Here is a 19,933-nt window from a genome sequence, read left to right on the forward strand (position 1 = left end):
CCACATGAATACTAAAATGAATCCGTTAAATTTCCATTATATGATAAATCACACAAATAAAGGCAATAAATTCAACTTAATAGTCAGAATAACAAATACAAATAATTTAAACTGGAACAATGACATAGACAATGTTGTAGGGAAAAGTAAACTAAAGACTGCAATTTACTGGCAGAAAACTTAGAAAATGCAACAGTCCTACTAAAGAAATTGGTTGCAATGCACTTGTCTGCCCTCTTCTGGAGTACCGCAGTGAGGTGTGGGATCTGCATCAGATAGGACTGACGAAAGACATCAAAAAAGTTCAAAGAAAAGCAGCTAGTTTTGCATTAGCGCAAAATAGGGAATGGAGTGCCACTGGTCAGACATGTGAATTGGGGTGGTAATAATTAAAACAAAGACTTTTTTGCTGCAACAGAATGTTCACATGAAATTTCAGTCACCAGCTTTCTCCTCAGTGTGTGAAAATATTTTGTTGGCACCCATCTACATAGTAAGAAATGATCATTATAATAAAATAAATCCGTGCTCACACAGAAATATTTAAGTGTTCATTTTTCCTGTGCACTGTTTGAGAGTGGAAGGGTAGAGAAATAGTTTGAAGGTGGTTCGATGAACCCTCTGCCAGCCACTTAATTGTGAATTGCAGAGTAATGATGTAGATGTAGATGATTTCCCTGCTCCTCAGAAGCAGTCTACAGCTCTGGAAATGCAGTGTCCAAGAGTAGAATAAGAAAGGTTGGAGTATGCAATTAATATTGATAGAAATAATTCTGTGAGGGGGAACAAACAGCAGCTCATACATTTAAAAATGTGCATGAAGATATGGACACTAGTCCATATCTCAATCTTATTTCCACAGTAAGTTAAATTGTTTAATATTGGAGGATTTTGTCTTCTATAAAGTTTTCTCATACAAGCAAAGTCAATGAACAGAAAGTAACAATCCATCTACTGATATGAATTCTATACAAAACTGAGCCACTCCCACATAATTTGCTACAAGTAAACCAATCTACTAACATTGAGCCCTCTTCCTCAACTGTTTAATTTTGTAAAGTTCTATATACACTACGGCTTTTCAACAGTAATGTTATTCCAAACAAAGAAAATATCTTTAGCTGCAAACAGTACACAATGCCCACAAATAAAACATGCACATAATAGAAAGAGAAAGAGAAAGAGAGAGAGAGAGAGAGAGAGAGAGAGAGAGACTAAATACCTGTAAAGTGAGGTGGCAGAACTGCAATCCACTTCAGACTACTCTCCTTCAAAACATCATACATTCTTTGGTGATCAGCATTTAATGCATGGAAGATTGCTGGCACTTTTTCTGGCTCATAAAACAAAAATGCTGTAATAAAGATAAATAGTTTATTAAATGTACATTACAATACAATATATGATCTCAGTTAATGGAAAGGATTACTGCACACGTGAGGTAGGAAAAATTTAGTATCACATTGACTTAAACAAATTGCACCTTTTAGCAAGAAACTGAGATCACAGCAGCTGTTCAAGGTGACCAGTTCCAGTCTCAGAGCATACGAGGTGCGGCTAGGAAAAAACCGGACTGATGCTGGAAAAAACATTTATTTACAATTATTTACAATTTCATATTATCTCCGTCAATGTACTCTCCTCCTCGGTCTCTACACCGCTCCATACGAATTTTCCACTGTTCATAGCAATGCTGTAGATCATTTTCGGTAAGTCCATACATTACTTCCGTCGCTTTTTCTTTTACTGCTTCAACAGTCTCAAATCTAGTTCCTTTCAAAGCTGACTTGACTTTAGGGAAAAGAAAAAAGTCACAGGGGGCCAAATCAGGTGAGTAGGGTGGATGATCTAAGATGGGAATGTTGTGTTTTGCCAAAAACGTCTTCACTGACAACGCACTGTGAGCTGGGGCATTGTCTTGGTGAAGGATCCATGACTTTTTTCTCCACAAATCGTTCCGTTTTCTCCGTACTCGCTCACGTAGGGTAGCCAGGACGCTAATGTAGTAATGCTGATTCACTGTTTGTCCCTCTGGTACCCAATCAATGTGCACAATCCCTTTGATGCCAAAAACGTCTTCACTGACAACGCACTGTGAGCTGGGGCATTGTCTTGGTGAAGGATCCATGACTTTTTTCTCCACAAATCGTTCCGTTTTCTCCGTACTCGCTCACGTAGGGTAGCCAGGACGCTAATGTAGTAATGCTGATTCACTGTTTGTCCCTCTGGTACCCAATCAATGTGCACAATCCCTTTGATGTCAAAAAAAAACAATCATCATTGCCTTGAATTTAGATTTTGACATTCGTGCTTTTTTTTTGTCGTGGAGAACCAGGAGTTTTCCAATGCATCGATTGGCGTTTAGTTTCGGGATCGTAAGTAAAAAACCACGATTCATCGCAAGTAATAACATTTTGTAAGAAGGTGGGATCACTTTCAATGTTTTCCAGGATGTCAGAACAAATCATTCTTCGGCGTTCCTTCTGTTCAATTGTGAGACACTTTGGAACCATTTTTGAACACACTTTGTTCATGTTGAAACTTTCATGAAGAATCTGCCTAACACTTTCCTTGTCAACTCCTGTTAACTCAGACACTGCTCTGATTGTTAAACGGCGATCTTGTCGAACAAGTTTACCGATTTTTCCAATGTTTGCATCAGTTTTTGCTGACAATGGTCTGCCAGTGCGAGTGTCATCACTGGTGTCTTCGCGGCCATCTTTAAATCGTTTAAACCACTCAAACACTTGTGTTCGCGATAAACAATCATCGCCGTACACTTGTAACATTACAAACGTTTCAGTTGCAGATTTTCCTAGATTGAAACAAAATTTGATGTTAACACGCTGTTCTTTCTGTACACTCAACATTTTCCGACGCACAGACAAAACGTCAACTACTTAAAACAGACACCACGGGCAGACTGAGTGCAGGAGGCAGATGAAACTCGAGCAGTAGGCGGAGCGAGAGTCACGTGACAGGCCACGCGACTTTCAGCCTTATTGCATTCGTTTTATTGTTTCACCAGTACTAGTCCGGTTTTTTTCTAGCCACACCTCGTACATTACAATATAATCCATTGAAAGACGATAACTATGAGTTTAAAGACATTTGAGCCCTTTGATTGGACATTTTCCTTATGCTCAGCTGTGTAATAATTTTTCCAACAGAATTCTTCAACATGTGTATTGAAAAAAAAAAAAACACACACACACACACACACACACACACACAAGTGATTATTGATTAATTTGTTCCATCGTGATCCAAAACAGTCTCCCAACATTCTCCTGTGCAAGGAATTCTTTGTCGAGAACCTGTATCTGTTCTTTGTGTCTTGAACACCCAGGACCTCTTAAGTTTCTTTGCATGACAATAAACTATTTTCAGTACCAAAGAAGAAAAACTTTTATCTGTACATCTGTTCAGCTTTCTAGGCACTATATCCTGCTGCTTCATACAATAAAAACATGTCTAACAGCTCCTGTAAATATTAATGCTTGGTCTTCAACAACCAATCATGGCCTGTAAACAGTGAAAATTCCATCATTTGGTAGTTTTTTGAGGCAGGTGCATCGGCATCAACACTGACATCAATGCAGCAAGGAGCTGTTATGGAACGCAAACACTTTGCAAACAAGTACCTTGCTTGTATTGCTCATTGCCTATATTGCTGACAAATTCTGAAATTTTTGTTTCTGAGCATTGGTTCTTTTCAGAAGATTCAGTTTAGGACCTTGAGGATATGATACGGTACAATGAAAAATTGATAATAAAAACAACTGAAAACAATAAAAGTAGAAGAAAACAAAACAGAAACTTGGGTTAAGTATTCCATGAGTTCTTTAAATGCTTCCATATTTCAAGAGGTAATCACAAACACCAACACCAACAGATAATTATGAAAGTGATAAGGCATGGTGAGGTGTAACAACCCATTCAAGGTTTAATGAAAGGGAAGGTGCCGGGAAACTATGGAATTGGTTAAATACAATGGTAAAGTTTTTCAAAATGAGCTTGCAAAAACAACTTATAGAATGTTTGTAAAATAACCCGATTTCTGAAAATGCTGTAATTATTTTCCTTCAGAAGAAGAGGAACAGGAGGAGACTAATTATAGACCCATCAGCGCACTCTCCACAATTTACAAAGTAATAACTAAAATTATCATCAACCATCCAAAAACATTGGTTTTATCAGATAAAGGGACAAGCTGGCTTTAGAAGTAGATACAGTACACGGAGACATTTGCATGTCATTATCAAAATTATATTCAGATCAATTATATTACTCACAATTTGTGTGGAATTCACATATTTTGACTTCACTGAAACAAAATTTACTGGCTTCAAGAATCAGTGCCTACTGATTCAACCTACAATAGCTATGCAGAAAATAACCTCAGTTTTCATGTAGTACTGGGAGGAATGGAAAAGTCACAACACTGAATCATGCAATAAATCAGTGTGCATAGAACTGTGACAGCAAGAAAACCATATTGCTTCTTGTCTGCTTACAGAAGCCATTCAAAATAAGTTGGGTTGGGTTGTTTGGGGGAAGAGACCAAACAGCGAGGTCATTGGTCTCATTGGATTAGGGAAGGATGGGGAAGGAAGTCGGCCGTGCCCTTTCAAAGGAAACATCCTGGCATTTGTCTGGAGCGATTTAGGGAAATCACGGGTAACCTAAATCAGGATGGCTGGATGCGGGATTGAACCGTCGTCCTCCCAAATGCGAGTCCAGTGTGCTAACCACTGTACCACCTCGCTCGGTCAAAATAAGTGCTGCAAGTGAAAATACCACCAAGTGTGACATATGTTCTATAATAATATTTAGTGGCAAAAAAAAAATCAGAACTGCTGAAATTCCTTGAGAAATTTGAGCCATACACTGAATAAATCTGATAAGCGAAAGCGTGTGTAAAGTGTGTTGTTTGTTTAAAGTGAAAGTAGAAATGTTTGTTGAAATAATAGAAGCAACTGGCCATCTGTGGTTAGCAAGCAACTGATGCATAAAATTGACAAAAAGTCAAATTTCACAATATCTCATTTGTGAGACAACTTTCCAAGGATTTCTTGCATGAAATCATGGCTAAATAATTAGGTTCTGTGCTTGTTGGATTCTGAAACCCTTTTCAGAGAACCATAAAACCCAATGAATGATTGCTTCTTTGGACAAGCATTGTTGTTGTTAAGTCTGAAGATCAGTCTGACTAAAACTCTCCAAGCCAGTGTATCCTGTGCAAGTCTCAAACTCTGTGATCTGCAACCATCTGAACCTGTAAGGAGTAGTGATGTCTTGGTTCCCCCCTACAATTTTTACTCCCTACATTTTCCTAGATAATTGAACTTCCGAAACAGACCATCATACTTCCATAATTCACTGTTTACATTAACCATAGCTGCCAATTTTATGTTTTGAGGGGTCTTTATAACTTAAGTACAGTATCCATAGTTAAAAAAAAAAGTCATTTCTGCTGACATTTTATTACATCTTAACTGCTTCTGTTTTCTTCTGTATGAGGAATAGAATAAGACAAATGAAAATAATTTGTTGATTTAGCAGGTCAGACAGAGGGCTACTTTGCTTACCTGAAATAAAGAATGAAATGTTACCAAAGAGTAAGCAAACAAATAGATTGGTCCCAAGCGTAATAAACACAGTAAATATTTACAATAGACTTGGAAATAAAAACTTCTCTGTTACTCAGTTTAAAAAATTAATAATAATTATATAATAATAATTTGTTGAACAGCTAATAGGTGTTGATATCAACGCCACATTGTACACACAGTTCAATGGGCTGAGTTTCCTAGCATACTAGCCCTTTAAATCAATTTTCTCTTTAGTTACAGTTACTATGAACTAATCAAATCAATCTATAAGCTACAAATAACTCAGTCCTGTTATTGGCTAAGAAATCAAATCTGAGTACTCTGACACAACATTTCCTTGCTTGAAACCATCCCCATCCTAGCTGTAGACTTGGGTTGGCCTAAATCCCTTCATGGTTGTGCAGTTTATCAACATTTAATCCTCACACCTTACACAGTGTCAGTATTAACTGCTACCTTTCATTTACGTGAAACAACTTTAGTGAGGTGTGCAGTCCCTTGTCATAAATAGCCTGATTTTTCACAATATCATAAAAATGCCTGATTGCTACTCACCATATGGTGGAGATGTTGAGTCACAGATAGGCGCAACAAAGGGACCATTACACAACTAAACTTTCAGCCAAAAGTCTTTCTTCGGAATCAGACAACATAAACACACACATTTACACAAATGCGGCTCACACATGCATGACCTCTGTCTCTGGCTGCTGAGGCCAGACTGCTGTGTAGCAATATAACCTTTTCATAATGCTGTGATTATTCTATCCTGGATTTTCTGTTGTTTGGTATAGCCTGATTTTTCTTGTATGATATATTGCAACTACTATGAAGTCATTTTTCAATCAGTGTTTTGGTGGACCTAGCAGGAATCACATTCTTACGCATAATCATTTAATGATTTGCAAAACTCTCTAGTGACATCTGCAAACTCACAGTCATCACATTGAAAATAAAAATTCCTCTCTTGGATTGTCATTCAGTTGCCTTAGTGTTGTCATAAAACCAACAGATTCTTCCATAAGCAATGAACGAATGTGTCTAATGCTCTCTGGTGCACTTCGAACAACTGAACGTGATTCTCACATTCATCTGCACCAATTTCATGTGTCTGAACATTGATACTTCAAATTCTATCTGTAAACTGTTCGAAGAAGACTACAAACCCGTTCTTTCTAGAATCTGATTGAATTTGTACGCTTAGATCTACGGACAACTGCACTAGTGAACTCATTTGGAAGTTTCTGTTCAGTGCTAGTGAAATCTTACGTGACTACCTTTACTTTCAGTTTTGCAATCGCGCTGATCCACAGTCTTATGTGTATACAAGATGAGAGAAATTTCTGACTTTTGGTGGATTGGGGCATTTGGGTAACTCAGTGGTAACAGACGAAAATTCATGCAAGGCCAGTATTCAAACCCAGATTTCTCTCTTTATGTGAGCTCTTGCCTTAACCACTTCGAATATCCGATCCAAATCTCTATATGCCCTGTCCATTATTCCTCTACGCTCACTGCCCTACTGTATTCCCACAAGAGGTCGGACACTGTTGTGCACCTACACTGAAAGATGGCTATTCTGTCAGATGCATACATTATATAGGTACGCAATGTCCACACTACTCTGTACTGTGCAGCATATGGAGATTTGAGTCAAATGGGAGACGTACTCAGATAGCTGAAGCAGTTAAGGTGACTACTTTTGCAACACACATTGTGTGTTTTTTTCCATTTGGACTACTGTTACAAAATGAGTCATTTTAGCACAATTAAAAAAGTATTACAGAAACAAAACTCGTTTATTGTATTTCTCTCACCTTGGATCACACAAATACTATCATACGTCATAACTGGTTTTGACTCCTTAGAGTGTCATATCCAGATTGTTTGAATATGTACACTACCTGATCAAAGGTATTCATACACTTATTACTGGACATTAATATAGGGCGTCTTCATACTTCATCTTTATGACTGCTCGAATTCTGCTAGGGATACTTGCAATGGGGTGTGTGAAGGTCTGTGGAGCAATGGCAGCCCATTATTTCTCAAGTACCAATAACATAGAAGGTAGGATTCTGGGGTCTGGAGCAAAGTCAGCATTCTAACTCATCCAAAGGTCTTCCATTGGTTTAAGTTTGGGACTCTGGGAAGGCCAGTCCATTTCAGTAACATTACTGCCCACAAAACATTGTCTCACAGATAGGGGGAACTGTCTTGCTGCTACAGTCAGTCATCATCCCTGAAATGTCCCTCTACTGTATACTGTACACACTGCTGTAAAATGTTCTCATATCCTTCCACTGAGTGCAATAAGGGGGCTACACCATAACCAGAAAAAAAACACCACCATTCCATAAAATCACTTCCTCCACACAATACCCGCAATTGCAAGGCATGTTCTCCAGGCATTCACCAAGGCCAAACCCTTCCACCGGACTGCCACAAGATATAGAGTGATTCATCACACCACATCACTCTGCTGCAGTGGTCCACTGTCCGGGGGCATTGCTGTTTACACCACCTCAAGCCTGACCTGGCATCACCTACAGAAATGAGTAGCTTCAGAGGAGCTGCTCAAACACTGTACGCCATTCTTTTTAACTCCCTACACACAGTCATTGTGCTAGCTGAACACCACATCACTCTGCTGCAGTGGTCCACTGTCCGGGGGCATTGCTGTTTACACCACCTCAAGCCTGACCTGGCATCACCTACAGAAATGAGTAGCTTCAGAGGAGCTGCTCAAACACTGTACGCCATTCTTTTTAACTCCCTACACACAGTCATTGTGCTAGCTGAACTCTGGCAGCACTTTGGAACTCATGAGTGATTCCTTCTGCTGATTTCATGTGAGTTTTTACAGCCACCCTCCACAATGCTCGACAGTCCTTTTCTGTCAATACACGAGGTCAGCCTTGGCTTGGTTTAGTTGTGGTTGTTCCTTTGTGTTTCCACTTTGCAGTTACATCTCCAATAGTCGACTTGGCAGCTTTAGAAGGGCTGAAATGTTCTTGGTGGATCGGTTACTCAGGTGACATCCAATGACTAGTTGAAGTTTGAGTCACGGAGCTCTCCTGACTGACCCATTCCATTGTTATTCATTCTCTGCTGACAACATAATATTCCCCACCACTTGTTATACTGACGGGTTCAACTGTTGTGACATCTAGTAGTCAATTCTGTATTGTATTGGAGTATCCAAATACTTTTGGTTAGACAGTGTATGTGACACACTGAAATCATCTCACGGTGACTTTCTAAGAAGTTAAAAATGTTTATGATAACATATGTGTGATCCAGGCCTGAAAAAAAATTTAAAGAAATTTGTTTGCAAGACAGTCACTGTTTTTCCCTTAAAAAGCATGCCTATTTTGTATATATTACAAATCCATCATTTCCTTTCATTGTACACACACAATTTAGATAAGTCTTCCTGGAATCCAGTGTCTGATGTCTGTGTCAGACGTCCCTGCTTCCTTGTTTCAAATGATATTAATATCCACTACTTTGTTGTCTTTCCATCATGAACTCAGTAAAGATGTCATATGTTTCTGCATTGCTGCACCATATCAGGATGTAGGATTTCCGGTTGCTGCCACTACTTCTGTACTGGAGTATCCTCTGCCAAGGACACAGTAGTTTTAACTAGCCAAACACTGAATTGGATCTTTATGTAGCAGCAATATGCAAAATCATCTCTGTTAAAAAAAAAGTTATGTTAGTACCCATGTGATGCCAACAAATCATTACTGCTTCCATTGCCACAGCTTAGATAATTACTGGCTTTTGAAGACCCCCTTACATGAACTAGGAAAGACTTCCATGTTATTTGTTTGGCAATTAAATGAAGACAGTTTCTACTGAAGGCTTTTCACATGTTATTGAAGCTCTGATTGTCCACCACAGTTAATATTGGTTGCAAATCTTTAGTCCTTAATTTCATCAATCACTGAAGCTTACAGATGTAGACATTCACGTATCCCTGCCATGTGCTCTAACTGTACCAAAGATAAACACTTTCAAGAAATGTATCGCAAATTGCGAAAATGATTATACATCAGGTATACGAAAGTGTAGTGACACATGAAAATTTGTGGTGAGCTGGAACGTAGTAGATTTTCCACTTAACACTGTAACGACAATTATACGTATAATAAATTTTTTTCTTTATGAATTTAGATAAATTAATAATAGCAATGTGTTGAACTTCTTTTTCGATTCTTTTCGTGTCATGTTAAAGAAACTGTGTGCAACTTTTGAAACGAATATTATTATTTCTGTTAGATTTCAAATAATGTGGTAATCAAAGGGAAGTGTATTTAGTGTTAAAACTATTGTAAGATGTGAAAATTGTAATTTATACACTTGGTCCATACGTAGGTAATGCGTTAGGATATGTGTAGTAGAAAACCTGTGGTGAATACCCTACCTGTAGGGGAGCGGGAAAAGGTGGAGGCAGGCGAGGCGGGAAAACGCACACTAGCGCGGTTCTGCACAACGGGCTCAGTAACACAGTCGGAGGCGAGCAACAGTCGGAAGTACACGTACTGTACCGAGGAGGCTACCCAGGAAAAGTGGATTCCATTGAGCCTCGGATGAACCGATTCCGACGACTACTTGGCATGGCTATATTCTGAGGCACAAAATTGGAAAAATTACGACGCTAAGAAGATGGAAAGTGCCGATGTTGTGTGAGCCTTAGCCGTGCTTGTATGTGTGCCGTGCTGCCCGCTATCTCGCTGCCCGCCATCCGCCGCACCGACTTGCACAGGTCAAACATTTATTTCATCTTTAGAAGTGTATCTGTGTGGACCAGTGTCGAAACTGTTTCTAATGGTTCAATAATAACGTGACTTTTACCAGAATTGCTTTAGCCATGACTTATCCTGATCACTGACCTAGACAGGATCCTTACCTCGTATTGTGCAATCCGAGTATCCTAAATAGAAAGTTTAATGTTTGTGTTGATGAAAATTATCAGCAGAGTAATCTATGCCATAAAGGAATCTATAGTTCTGTATGTTGTTGCAAATATTGGTAAAGACCAAAAGAGTTTTTTTTTTTAATTGAGTTAGCGATGTTATTTAATTAATTTGAAACAGAAATAATGACAGTTAAATTATTCATAAGTAAGACAAAAGAGTAGTTATCCAGAGATTGATAAATTTTGTGTGTTAATTTGCCTTCAGTACTTAACAGTTTCAGTATAACCACTATAACAGTTTCAGGCCCCCCCCCTTTTTTTTTTCTCTTATCAATTCGTTAAAACCTTGATGTGTACTGCTCAGATTTGACCAGTAAAGCTAAATTCTATATTATACCTAAGTGTATTAGTGTTTTTCCATCTTTAATAGTAACATTGTATATGTGCTTTCAAAACTGCTAATTATAGGGTAATCTATGCCCGATGTCAGTCTGCTCAACATACAAAAATGTAGTTAGTAGTAATCATTACTGTGTGGTGTTGTGTAAATGTAGTTCGTCCAAATTAGTACAAAAAGAGCAAACTTTAGTTCAGTGGATTTTTCGGATTCCAAACTTTGCCATATACCGTATCGTTACTACGTGTTACTATGTTTGTACATGCACCCACTTGTACAAGGAAAAAAACTCACTAATTGCCTAAGTAGGCTGGCGACCGAATTGTTAGTTATAGGTAGCATCTACTGTGTGTACTTCTTGTCCATGCGAAAGAATGATTATACTGTACATTTGCTTGATGCGTCACTGTAGTTATTGACTGAAGATAAGTCCGATTTTGCTTCGATTAGGTACACGCGGTCAACTAATGTACTAAAAATCCTTGTTTATAAGGTGAAGCCCGTGAACTTATTACAGTACAGGCTTTATAGAGCTAACCTACGTCCGAGCAGGGCGGTAGTGTTACAAGTGGCTTCCCGGTGACAGGACATCCATCTGTTGTCGGTTACAAATTAATGTAAATACCGAACAGTGGATGTTCAGTGGCACGAATTGCAATAAAGTTTAGCAAAATAAACTGCAGTGTGAGTCAAGTATAATAGTGTGGTATAGTTGGCATTCAATATGGACAGGAACGTAGGCAGGGTAGATGCGCCAAGTGAAATGGAGAATGCGGCTGGCAGTAGCCGGAGTTTACGCGGCCAGATAACAGATGGCGTTAGCGAAAGACAGTTGGCGTACATACAATACCACGAACATGTCAATGAACAGATTGAAAGGTTGAGATCGCCTCGAACACAACAAGGGACAAAACAGGAAGCAGAGGGTGACTTTGTAGATGATAGTGGGTATGTGAACGAATCCACTGACATATTTGATTCACCACAGATAAAGAAAGAACCGAAAGAAACTTCTGAAGTAGAATCGGAACACATCGATCCTGTAGAACAAAACAGTATAAAAATTTTAAGTATGAACGACTTATTTGAACAATTAACCAAACAAATTGCAGGACAGAATGAGCAACTTCAAAATCAAGTCGGCAATCAGGTTAATCAGCTTAAAACACATGTTGATCAGCAGCTCAAAACGCAGAATGAACAGCTCAAAACACACGTTAACGAGCAACTCAAAACACAGGTGGATCAAATTAAAGCACAGGTGGAAGGACAGGGAATTAAAATTAGTAAACAGATAGAACAGGTAGAACAAAAAGTGGGTAATTTAAGTTCTGTGGTAAATACTCTGAAATTTGAAATTGATACCATTAACAAAAATATGGATACTATGCAGGAGGAAATTGGAAACATTAATAGTAGATTTGATGTTGAAATTCTCAACATCCAAGAGAAAGTAGAACCTTTGGTTGAAACTAAGGTAGACGAAAAAGTTTTCGGTCTTAAAACTGAGATCGTAAACGAATGTCAACACGGGATATCGCAATTGAAAAAGGTAGTTTCAGACACTGAAAGTGATTTAAGTAAAAAAGTAACCGGATGTGTTCACAATTGTGAACAAAATACTACGAAAATTCAGGGCAAAATTTTCGATCTGGAGAGCAAAATTAAAGATAGGCCTGGTGTTGTCTGTAATGGCACACCAATTACGAAGCTGTTAGAAGGCGAGGAACGCTTCGATCCGGCCAAGAAACATAACGGGTGGCATCCGTTAGATTTTATCAAAAATTGCGAGAGAGTATTTCCTGAGCACTTGTCTGATCAGGAAAAGATAAACGTAGTAATTAGCGCCTTAGCAGGTGACGCTAAGCGCTGGGGAATAAATTTAAATACCGAACGAATGACTTTCGAAGAATTCAGGCAAAGATTTACGGAAGAATATTGGTCTGAACAAAAGCAGGACCATTTATGGCGCGAGTTTATCATCGCCAAACAGCATGATAACCGGGGCAGAAATTCTTTGAAAGATTTCTGTGAGTATTGGTACCGGAAATTGACACACCTAAGAGGTAGAAGATCAGATTCGGAAATTATCTGGGAGCTATATAAAAAGCTTCCGGAGGATTCAAAAAGGTATGTAGGAAGCAATCATCGCAGCTTCCAAGCATTTCTCGAAAGAGTCGAAGACGAAGATCATTGGCGCGAAAGTCGTGCCAATTATCAAAGTTTTGGTAACCGTAATAACCGACACAATGACGAACGAAATGACGGCGATGGATTTCGCGTCAATGTAATACAGAGAGGAAGAGGCAGAGGAAGAGGTAGAGGAAATAATCCAGGTCGCGGTAGAGGGTATACCGCGCAAAATAATAACGACGCGGGAAACTAATTTCCGCGAACGTTGCGGGCCAAACGGAAGCGGACAATATATACCGGCCCCGATTCAAGAAAAGATACCGGACCGACCGTAATGTAATAAGACAGGCTAGGGACGAGCGTGGAACGCGGCGACGTGTTGTGGCGAAACCAGCGTCAGGTGCGAGCGAGAATGAATCATCGCTGCCGCACAGAGCGCTACATGTTAACAGGCGAGTGGAGCATCAGAGGGCAACGGCCCAGCCTAGCCGAACATCTGTTCGGAAAGAAGCCGCTAGCAATACGGCAGCAGTAGATACGAACATAGCCGTCAGAGCTAAAGAAAATTTTACGAGTGATAATTCCGTGGCAAAGGAAACAATAATTGAAACTGTAAATACACAGAGAGGTGCGGTTAGCAGTGTTTGCAATGAGATAAAAGGCGAGGATGAACTAGCAGAAGTAACTGATTGGCGTGTGCAGATCGATGATCTGTACAAGGGCCTAAAGAAATGTGAGTGGGAGGATTTTAAGAAGGAGTATGAGGCGAAGAAATTAGTTGGTGGAAAGAGAGATAGTAGGGACGTCCATAAAGTGACGTGGCCCAAATTTGAAGAGGGGAGAATAAATAGCGCCGCGCAAAGTACGCGTGCTGCCAATAGGATGAAGGTTAATGATAGGAAGGATTTGGAGGATGAAATCCTCCGCATTGATGAAGAAATAACTTCTGCTAACAGTCCGCCAATAGTACAAGCTGCTACCGAGAGGCACCGTGGAGAAGGGGTAGATGATTACCTGAAAGTAATTAAAGTCCACGAGGATTACACCAAATATGAAGTCACAGTGGATGTGAATAAAGCTGAGGATGAGGCCATTTTGCCAAAAGAGGAGATTGAATTAAAATCCAAGCCTGACGACAATACAGAGGAAGAACTTAGTGCCTGTCTCAGAAAAGCGTTTATGTTAGAACCTGAAAGCGATCCGGAATGGTCGGATTCCGACGATAGTTCGGATGATGAAAGATACACAAATACAGACGAAAATGAATGTACTAACGCTCCCTATTGTGCAAAAGTAGCGTATTTAAGTGGATCTGATGTTGAGGAAGAGAGTAGTGATGACTCTAGTGAAGATGAATTTTCAGGTGTAAAGGAAAATGAATATACTTTTACTGAAAGAGGGTATGAGAAAATCAGTGAAAATAATAGGGATGCAGTTAATTGTGGCATTGTACCTAATGAGGAAGAAACTTCAAAGCAAAATCCAGACGTTGAGACCGAACAAAGAAAGAAAGAACCACCGGACGACTCAGTGTTTATTTTGCAACGAGTTCAAGTAAGCAAGGACTTTGAACTCCAGAAACCGAAAAAGCCGCCAGATATAAATGGTTCACAGATCAGGAACGTATCTTGGGGTGATGTCACTGTCAACCAAGGTGCGTTGCGGAAAAAGTAGGAAGGGGCATGAATTAGAGCCTGGGGCAGATTTATATTGGATTTTGAGAATGTCATGAACACATTACATCATGAAACTACAGGAATTCCACCGGAAGAAATTTTGTTAGGCAGAAGTAGTAAAAGTTTAATTGAAGAAAAACTAGAGTTTCCACCTTGTACAAGTTTGGGATTGGATCAAAAGAAAGAATTGGTGATAAAAAGGGCAAAGCAAAAAGCTGACTCTAGATCTAAAAGACACAATAAAAATTTAAAAGTTTCAAAATTTAAAATTGCAGATTATGTTCTGTTAAAAACCCACGAAAAGTCTAGTGAACTAAACCATGAAATTTCAAAATTTAAGTATATTTATAATGGACCATATGTAATACAGAATATTCCACACGACAATGCTTACTACCTGATCTACCCAAAATCCAAAAGACCTTTAGGCGTAAGAAATATTGTGGATCTAAAATTGTATGTACCTAGGAACGAGTAAATGTGCTGTATCTTATGCTGAACCCAAATTATTCTAAATGTATCTAATCTTTGTAAATGTCTGTATACCCTTGAAAGTGTGCTAATGTAGTTATGTGAGTTTCAGATTACCAATTGTACTGTAACTGTAAAAATGTATGGAGAAAAGGACTGAAAAGAAAGGATAAATGCTATCAGTCAGATAAAAGATGGGACTGTCAAAATGAAAATGGGCAGTGTATGAACCATAATATGAAGGACTGCCAAATACCAATGAGGGCAGATAAATAATCGATGGAAAATTGTAAATGTGATCCAGGAGATGTCACCATATGAAGTGAAAAGGACTGCCCAAATCCGCATAATAGGCAGCAAATATGTGTAGTTAATTTTCTGAATATATGTGTGTGTGTTTTGTTTAGTAAGTAAGAAAATGGACTGCTATTCAAAGCATGCAGCGATAAATTATTTTATAGTGTATACAAAATATGCAATTGTTTTTGTAGTTAAATGTTTGTATTCCAGAATTTTAAATTATTTCTTTGAGAAATTCAGAAAAAATGAGTAAATTGCTATTTTAGTGAGGTTATGATGGGAAGTTGGACTGTGCAAAAGGCACTTGAGTAAATGACAAGTAATTATTCTAGAAGTATTAAAAAAGTGTAAACCTATATACAGTGAGCAAAAGGAAATATGTAGTGTAAATCTTTTTGGACAATTAAGTAAAAATTCAGAACCACTGTATAATTGTAAGATTTAGTGTTCCCATAAAATTTGGACTTAAGAAAATTTTCTGGAAACAGGGGCATGTGTAACGACAATTATACGTATAATAAATTTTTTTCTTTATGAATTTAGATAAATTAATAATAGCAATGTGTTGAACTTCTTTTTCGATTCTTTTCGTGTCATGTTAAAGAAACTGTGTGCAACTTTTGAAACGAATATTATTATTTCTGTTAGATTTCAAATAATGTGGTAATCAAAGGGAAGTGTATTTAGTGTTAAAACTATTGTAAGATGTGAAAATTGTAATTTATACACTTGGTCCATACGTAGGTAATGCGTTAGGATATGTGTAGTAGAAAACCTGTGGTGAATACCCTACCTGTAGGGGAGCGGGAAAAGGTGGAGGCAGGCGAGGCGGGAAAACGCACACTAGCGCGGTTCTGCACAACGGGCTCAGTAACACAGTCGGAGGCGAGCAACAGTCGGAAGTACACGTACTGTACCGAGGAGGCTACCCAGGAAAAGTGGATTCCATTGAGCCTCGGATGAACCGATTCCGACGACTACTTGGCATGGCTATATTCTGAGGCACAAAATTGGAAAAATTACGACGCTAAGAAGATGGAAAGTGCCGATGTTGTGTGAGCCTTAGCCGTGCTTGTATGTGTGCCGTGCTGCCCGCTATCTCGCTGCCCGCCATCCGCCGCACCGACTTGCACAGGTCAAACATTTATTTCATCTTTAGAAGTGTATCTGTGTGGACCAGTGTCGAAACTGTTTCTAATGGTTCAATAATAACGTGACTTTTACCAGAATTGCTTTAGCCATGACTTATCCTGATCACTGACCTAGACAGGATCCTTACCTCGTATTGTGCAATCCGAGTATCCTAAATAGAAAGTTTAATGTTTGTGTTGATGAAAATTATCAGCAGAGTAATCTATGCCATAAAGGAATCTATAGTTCTGTATGTTGTTGCAAATATTGGTAAAGACCAAAAGAGTTTTTTTTTTGAATTGAGTTAGCGATGTTATTTAATTAATTTGAAACAGAAATAATGACAGTTAAATTATTCATAAGTAAGACAAAACAGTAGTTATCCAGAGATTGATAAATTTTGTGTGTTAATTTGCCTTCAGTACTTAACAGTTTCAGTATAACCACTATAACAGTTTCAGGCCCCCCCCCCCTTTTTTTTTTCTCTTATCAATTCGTTAAAACCTTGATGTGTACTGCTCAGATTTGACCAGTAAAGCTAAATTCTATATTATACCTAAGTGTATTAGTGTTTTTCCATCTTTAATAGTAACATTGTATATGTGCTTTCAAAACTGCTAATTATAGGGTAATCTATGCCCGATGTCAGTCTGCTCAACATACAAAAATGTAGTTAGTAGTAATCATTACTGTGTGGTGTTGTGTAAATGTAGTTCGTCCAAATTAGTACAAAAAGAGCAAACTTTAGTTCAGTGGATTTTTCGGATTCCAAACTTTGCCATATACCGTATCGTTACTACGTGTTACTATGTTTGTACATGCACCCACTTGTACAAGGAAAAAACTCACTAATTGCCTAAGTAGGCTGGCGACCGAATTGTTAGTTATAGGTAGCATCTACTGTGTGTACTTCTTGTCCATGCGAAAGAATGATTATACTGTACATTTGCTTGATGCGTCACTGTAGTTATTGACTGAAGATAAGTCCGATTTTGCTTCGATTAGGTACACGCGGTCAACTAATGTACTAAAAATCCTTGTTTATAAGGTGAAGCCCGTGAACTTATTACAGTACAGGCTTTATAGAGCTAACCTACGTCCGAGCAGGGCGGTAGTGTTACAACACGAGTGGATATCTTAACCACTTTGACTATCTGTGCATGTGCCTCAGATACCAACCCAAACTTCCATATGTCAAAGTGTCCATATTCTGTGCTCACACACCTTTCATATGATTCCTGCACGGGGAGGGGCAATGTTTTTCTCATCATGTTTGCCTCGCTGGGCATGTAAAACGAAATTGCAAATGTCTGTATTTCACAGTGTCAGAATAGTACAATACAATGTCATCCAGACATGCATGCGTGTTAGAAGGACCAGACACTGACAACAATCTACAGGTGTATTAAACTGAAGAAATATATTCACAAATTGCAAATATGATTATACATCAGCTGTATACATGTTCAGTGACACATGAAAATTTGTGATTGACTGGGACGAAATGTCTAGCTAACCAACAGAGCTTTAGTGCCTGTAAATCGCTCTGGTATACACGTTTTCACTTGACTTGTAATGGAGAGAAAGAGAAAAAGAATTCAAGTTTGCTGACAATTCTATATTTATTGTCAAAATTTGTTTGGATATAGGATGTCTGTGTCAAGGAAAATTCGTTAATCCTGTAAAGTGTCCTGATTATGTCCTAGAATGTATGTTGCATTACATGATCTTGTACACAAGATTTTTATAATGCAGAATTCATAGCATTGTTTTCCTCATTTCATATAGCACATCATCCCACAACTGGGGCTTTTCTATTTTCCTACAAAGCTTTACACTGACTTTAGTCATGACCATAGCAACAGTGTGTCCTGACTATGGCTCTTTCTTACAAGGCAAATATAGGCACTCTGTAGAACTCCTTTTTGTTTCAAGCTGAAATTGTGAATCATGTTTCATAGTCTATGACATACCCAAGTAACAAAAATTCACCCTCAACTTTGTAGCAAGTAACCATTTGGAGCAAACTGCCACAGTTGTTCATGGTCATAAACTAAAACAAAAAGACATCAATGAAGCACAAATTCTGACAGGAGTATAAGTATTTTGGCAATACCAACAATGTGTCAAGTTTACTGAAAGATGATTTACTTTCCAACAAATTCCAGCAATAGCATATGCATGCTATTAACTTGCAAGTGTCACTGCAATGATCACAAACTATAATGTGGTATGCTAGACTCTTTAACGTATTATGATGATAATTACACTGTCCGAAGACTGATCGGGCTTGAATTCATACCCATGTCCTGGTGAACACTCAATAACACGGTGAACATCTAAGTGTTTTTGTCAAAGAAAATTCAATAACTCTGCTTCATATAAACATACTTTACTTTTAAAAATACTCAAACTGCTGGATATAAAAGGACAACTGCATTTCCACTAGGATTCCCCGTAATACAATTATTTGCCTAACTTACAGTTACTTCCATAACTGTTTCAAAAATACAAAGTGTAATCTTTGCACACATACAACATGCAGCACTTTTGAATTGTCTACTAACTTGTACTGTATACAACAGATTATATATATCTGTTGTTCTCCCCAGACACCTCCAAACTGTCACACTGATGAATTTACAGATTGTGAATGCTGTATGTAAATGTTTTTACTTTAATATTGCAATGTGCTGCAATTAAGTTTCAAAACTTTTTCAAAAATATAGTAATCTAAAAATAACGTTTTTCCTTCTGCATGATGACATGTACACTGCTCAAATAAAATTTATTTGGATATTCACTATACATATAAATTTTATTTGAGCAGTGTACATTTCATCATTTATTTGGATATTCACTATACCCTCCCCCCATGAACCATGGACCTTGCCGTTGGTGGGGAGGCTTGCGTGCCTCAGCGATACAGATAGCTGTACCGTAGGTGCAACCACAACGGAGGGGTATCTGTTGAGAGGCCAGACAAACATGTGGTACCTGAAGAGGGGCAGCAGCCTTTTCAGTAGTTGCAAGGGGAACAGTCTGGATGATTGACTGATCTGGCCTTGTAACAATAACCAAAACGGCCTTGCTGAGCTGGTATTGCGAAAGGCTGAAAGCAAGGGGAAACTACGGCCGTAATTTTTCCCGAGGGCATGCAGCTTTACTGTATGATTAAATGATGATGGCGTCCTCTTGGGTAAAATATTCCGGAGGTAAAATAGTCCCCCATTCGGATCTCCGGGCGGGGACTACTCAAGAGGATGTCGTTATCAGGAGAAAG

At 38.6% G+C, this 19,933-nt stretch overlaps 1 protein-coding gene across 1 annotated transcript in view; it reads right to left on the minus strand.

Moving 5' to 3' along the window:
- Positions 1 to 19,933, minus strand: part of LOC124608073 (flavin reductase (NADPH)) — a 76,234-nt gene that overhangs the window by 22,426 nt on the left and 33,875 nt on the right. Inside the window, exon 4 of the mRNA XM_047139957.1 lies at positions 1,223 to 1,354. Coding sequence (XP_046995913.1) covers positions 1,223 to 1,354 — 132 coding nt within the window. The remainder of the gene's footprint in view (positions 1 to 1,222; positions 1,355 to 19,933) is intronic.

This window comes from Schistocerca americana, chromosome 1 (assembly GCF_021461395.2).
Source record: "Schistocerca americana isolate TAMUIC-IGC-003095 chromosome 1, iqSchAmer2.1, whole genome shotgun sequence".
NCBI lineage: Eukaryota > Metazoa > Arthropoda > Insecta > Orthoptera > Acrididae > Schistocerca > Schistocerca americana.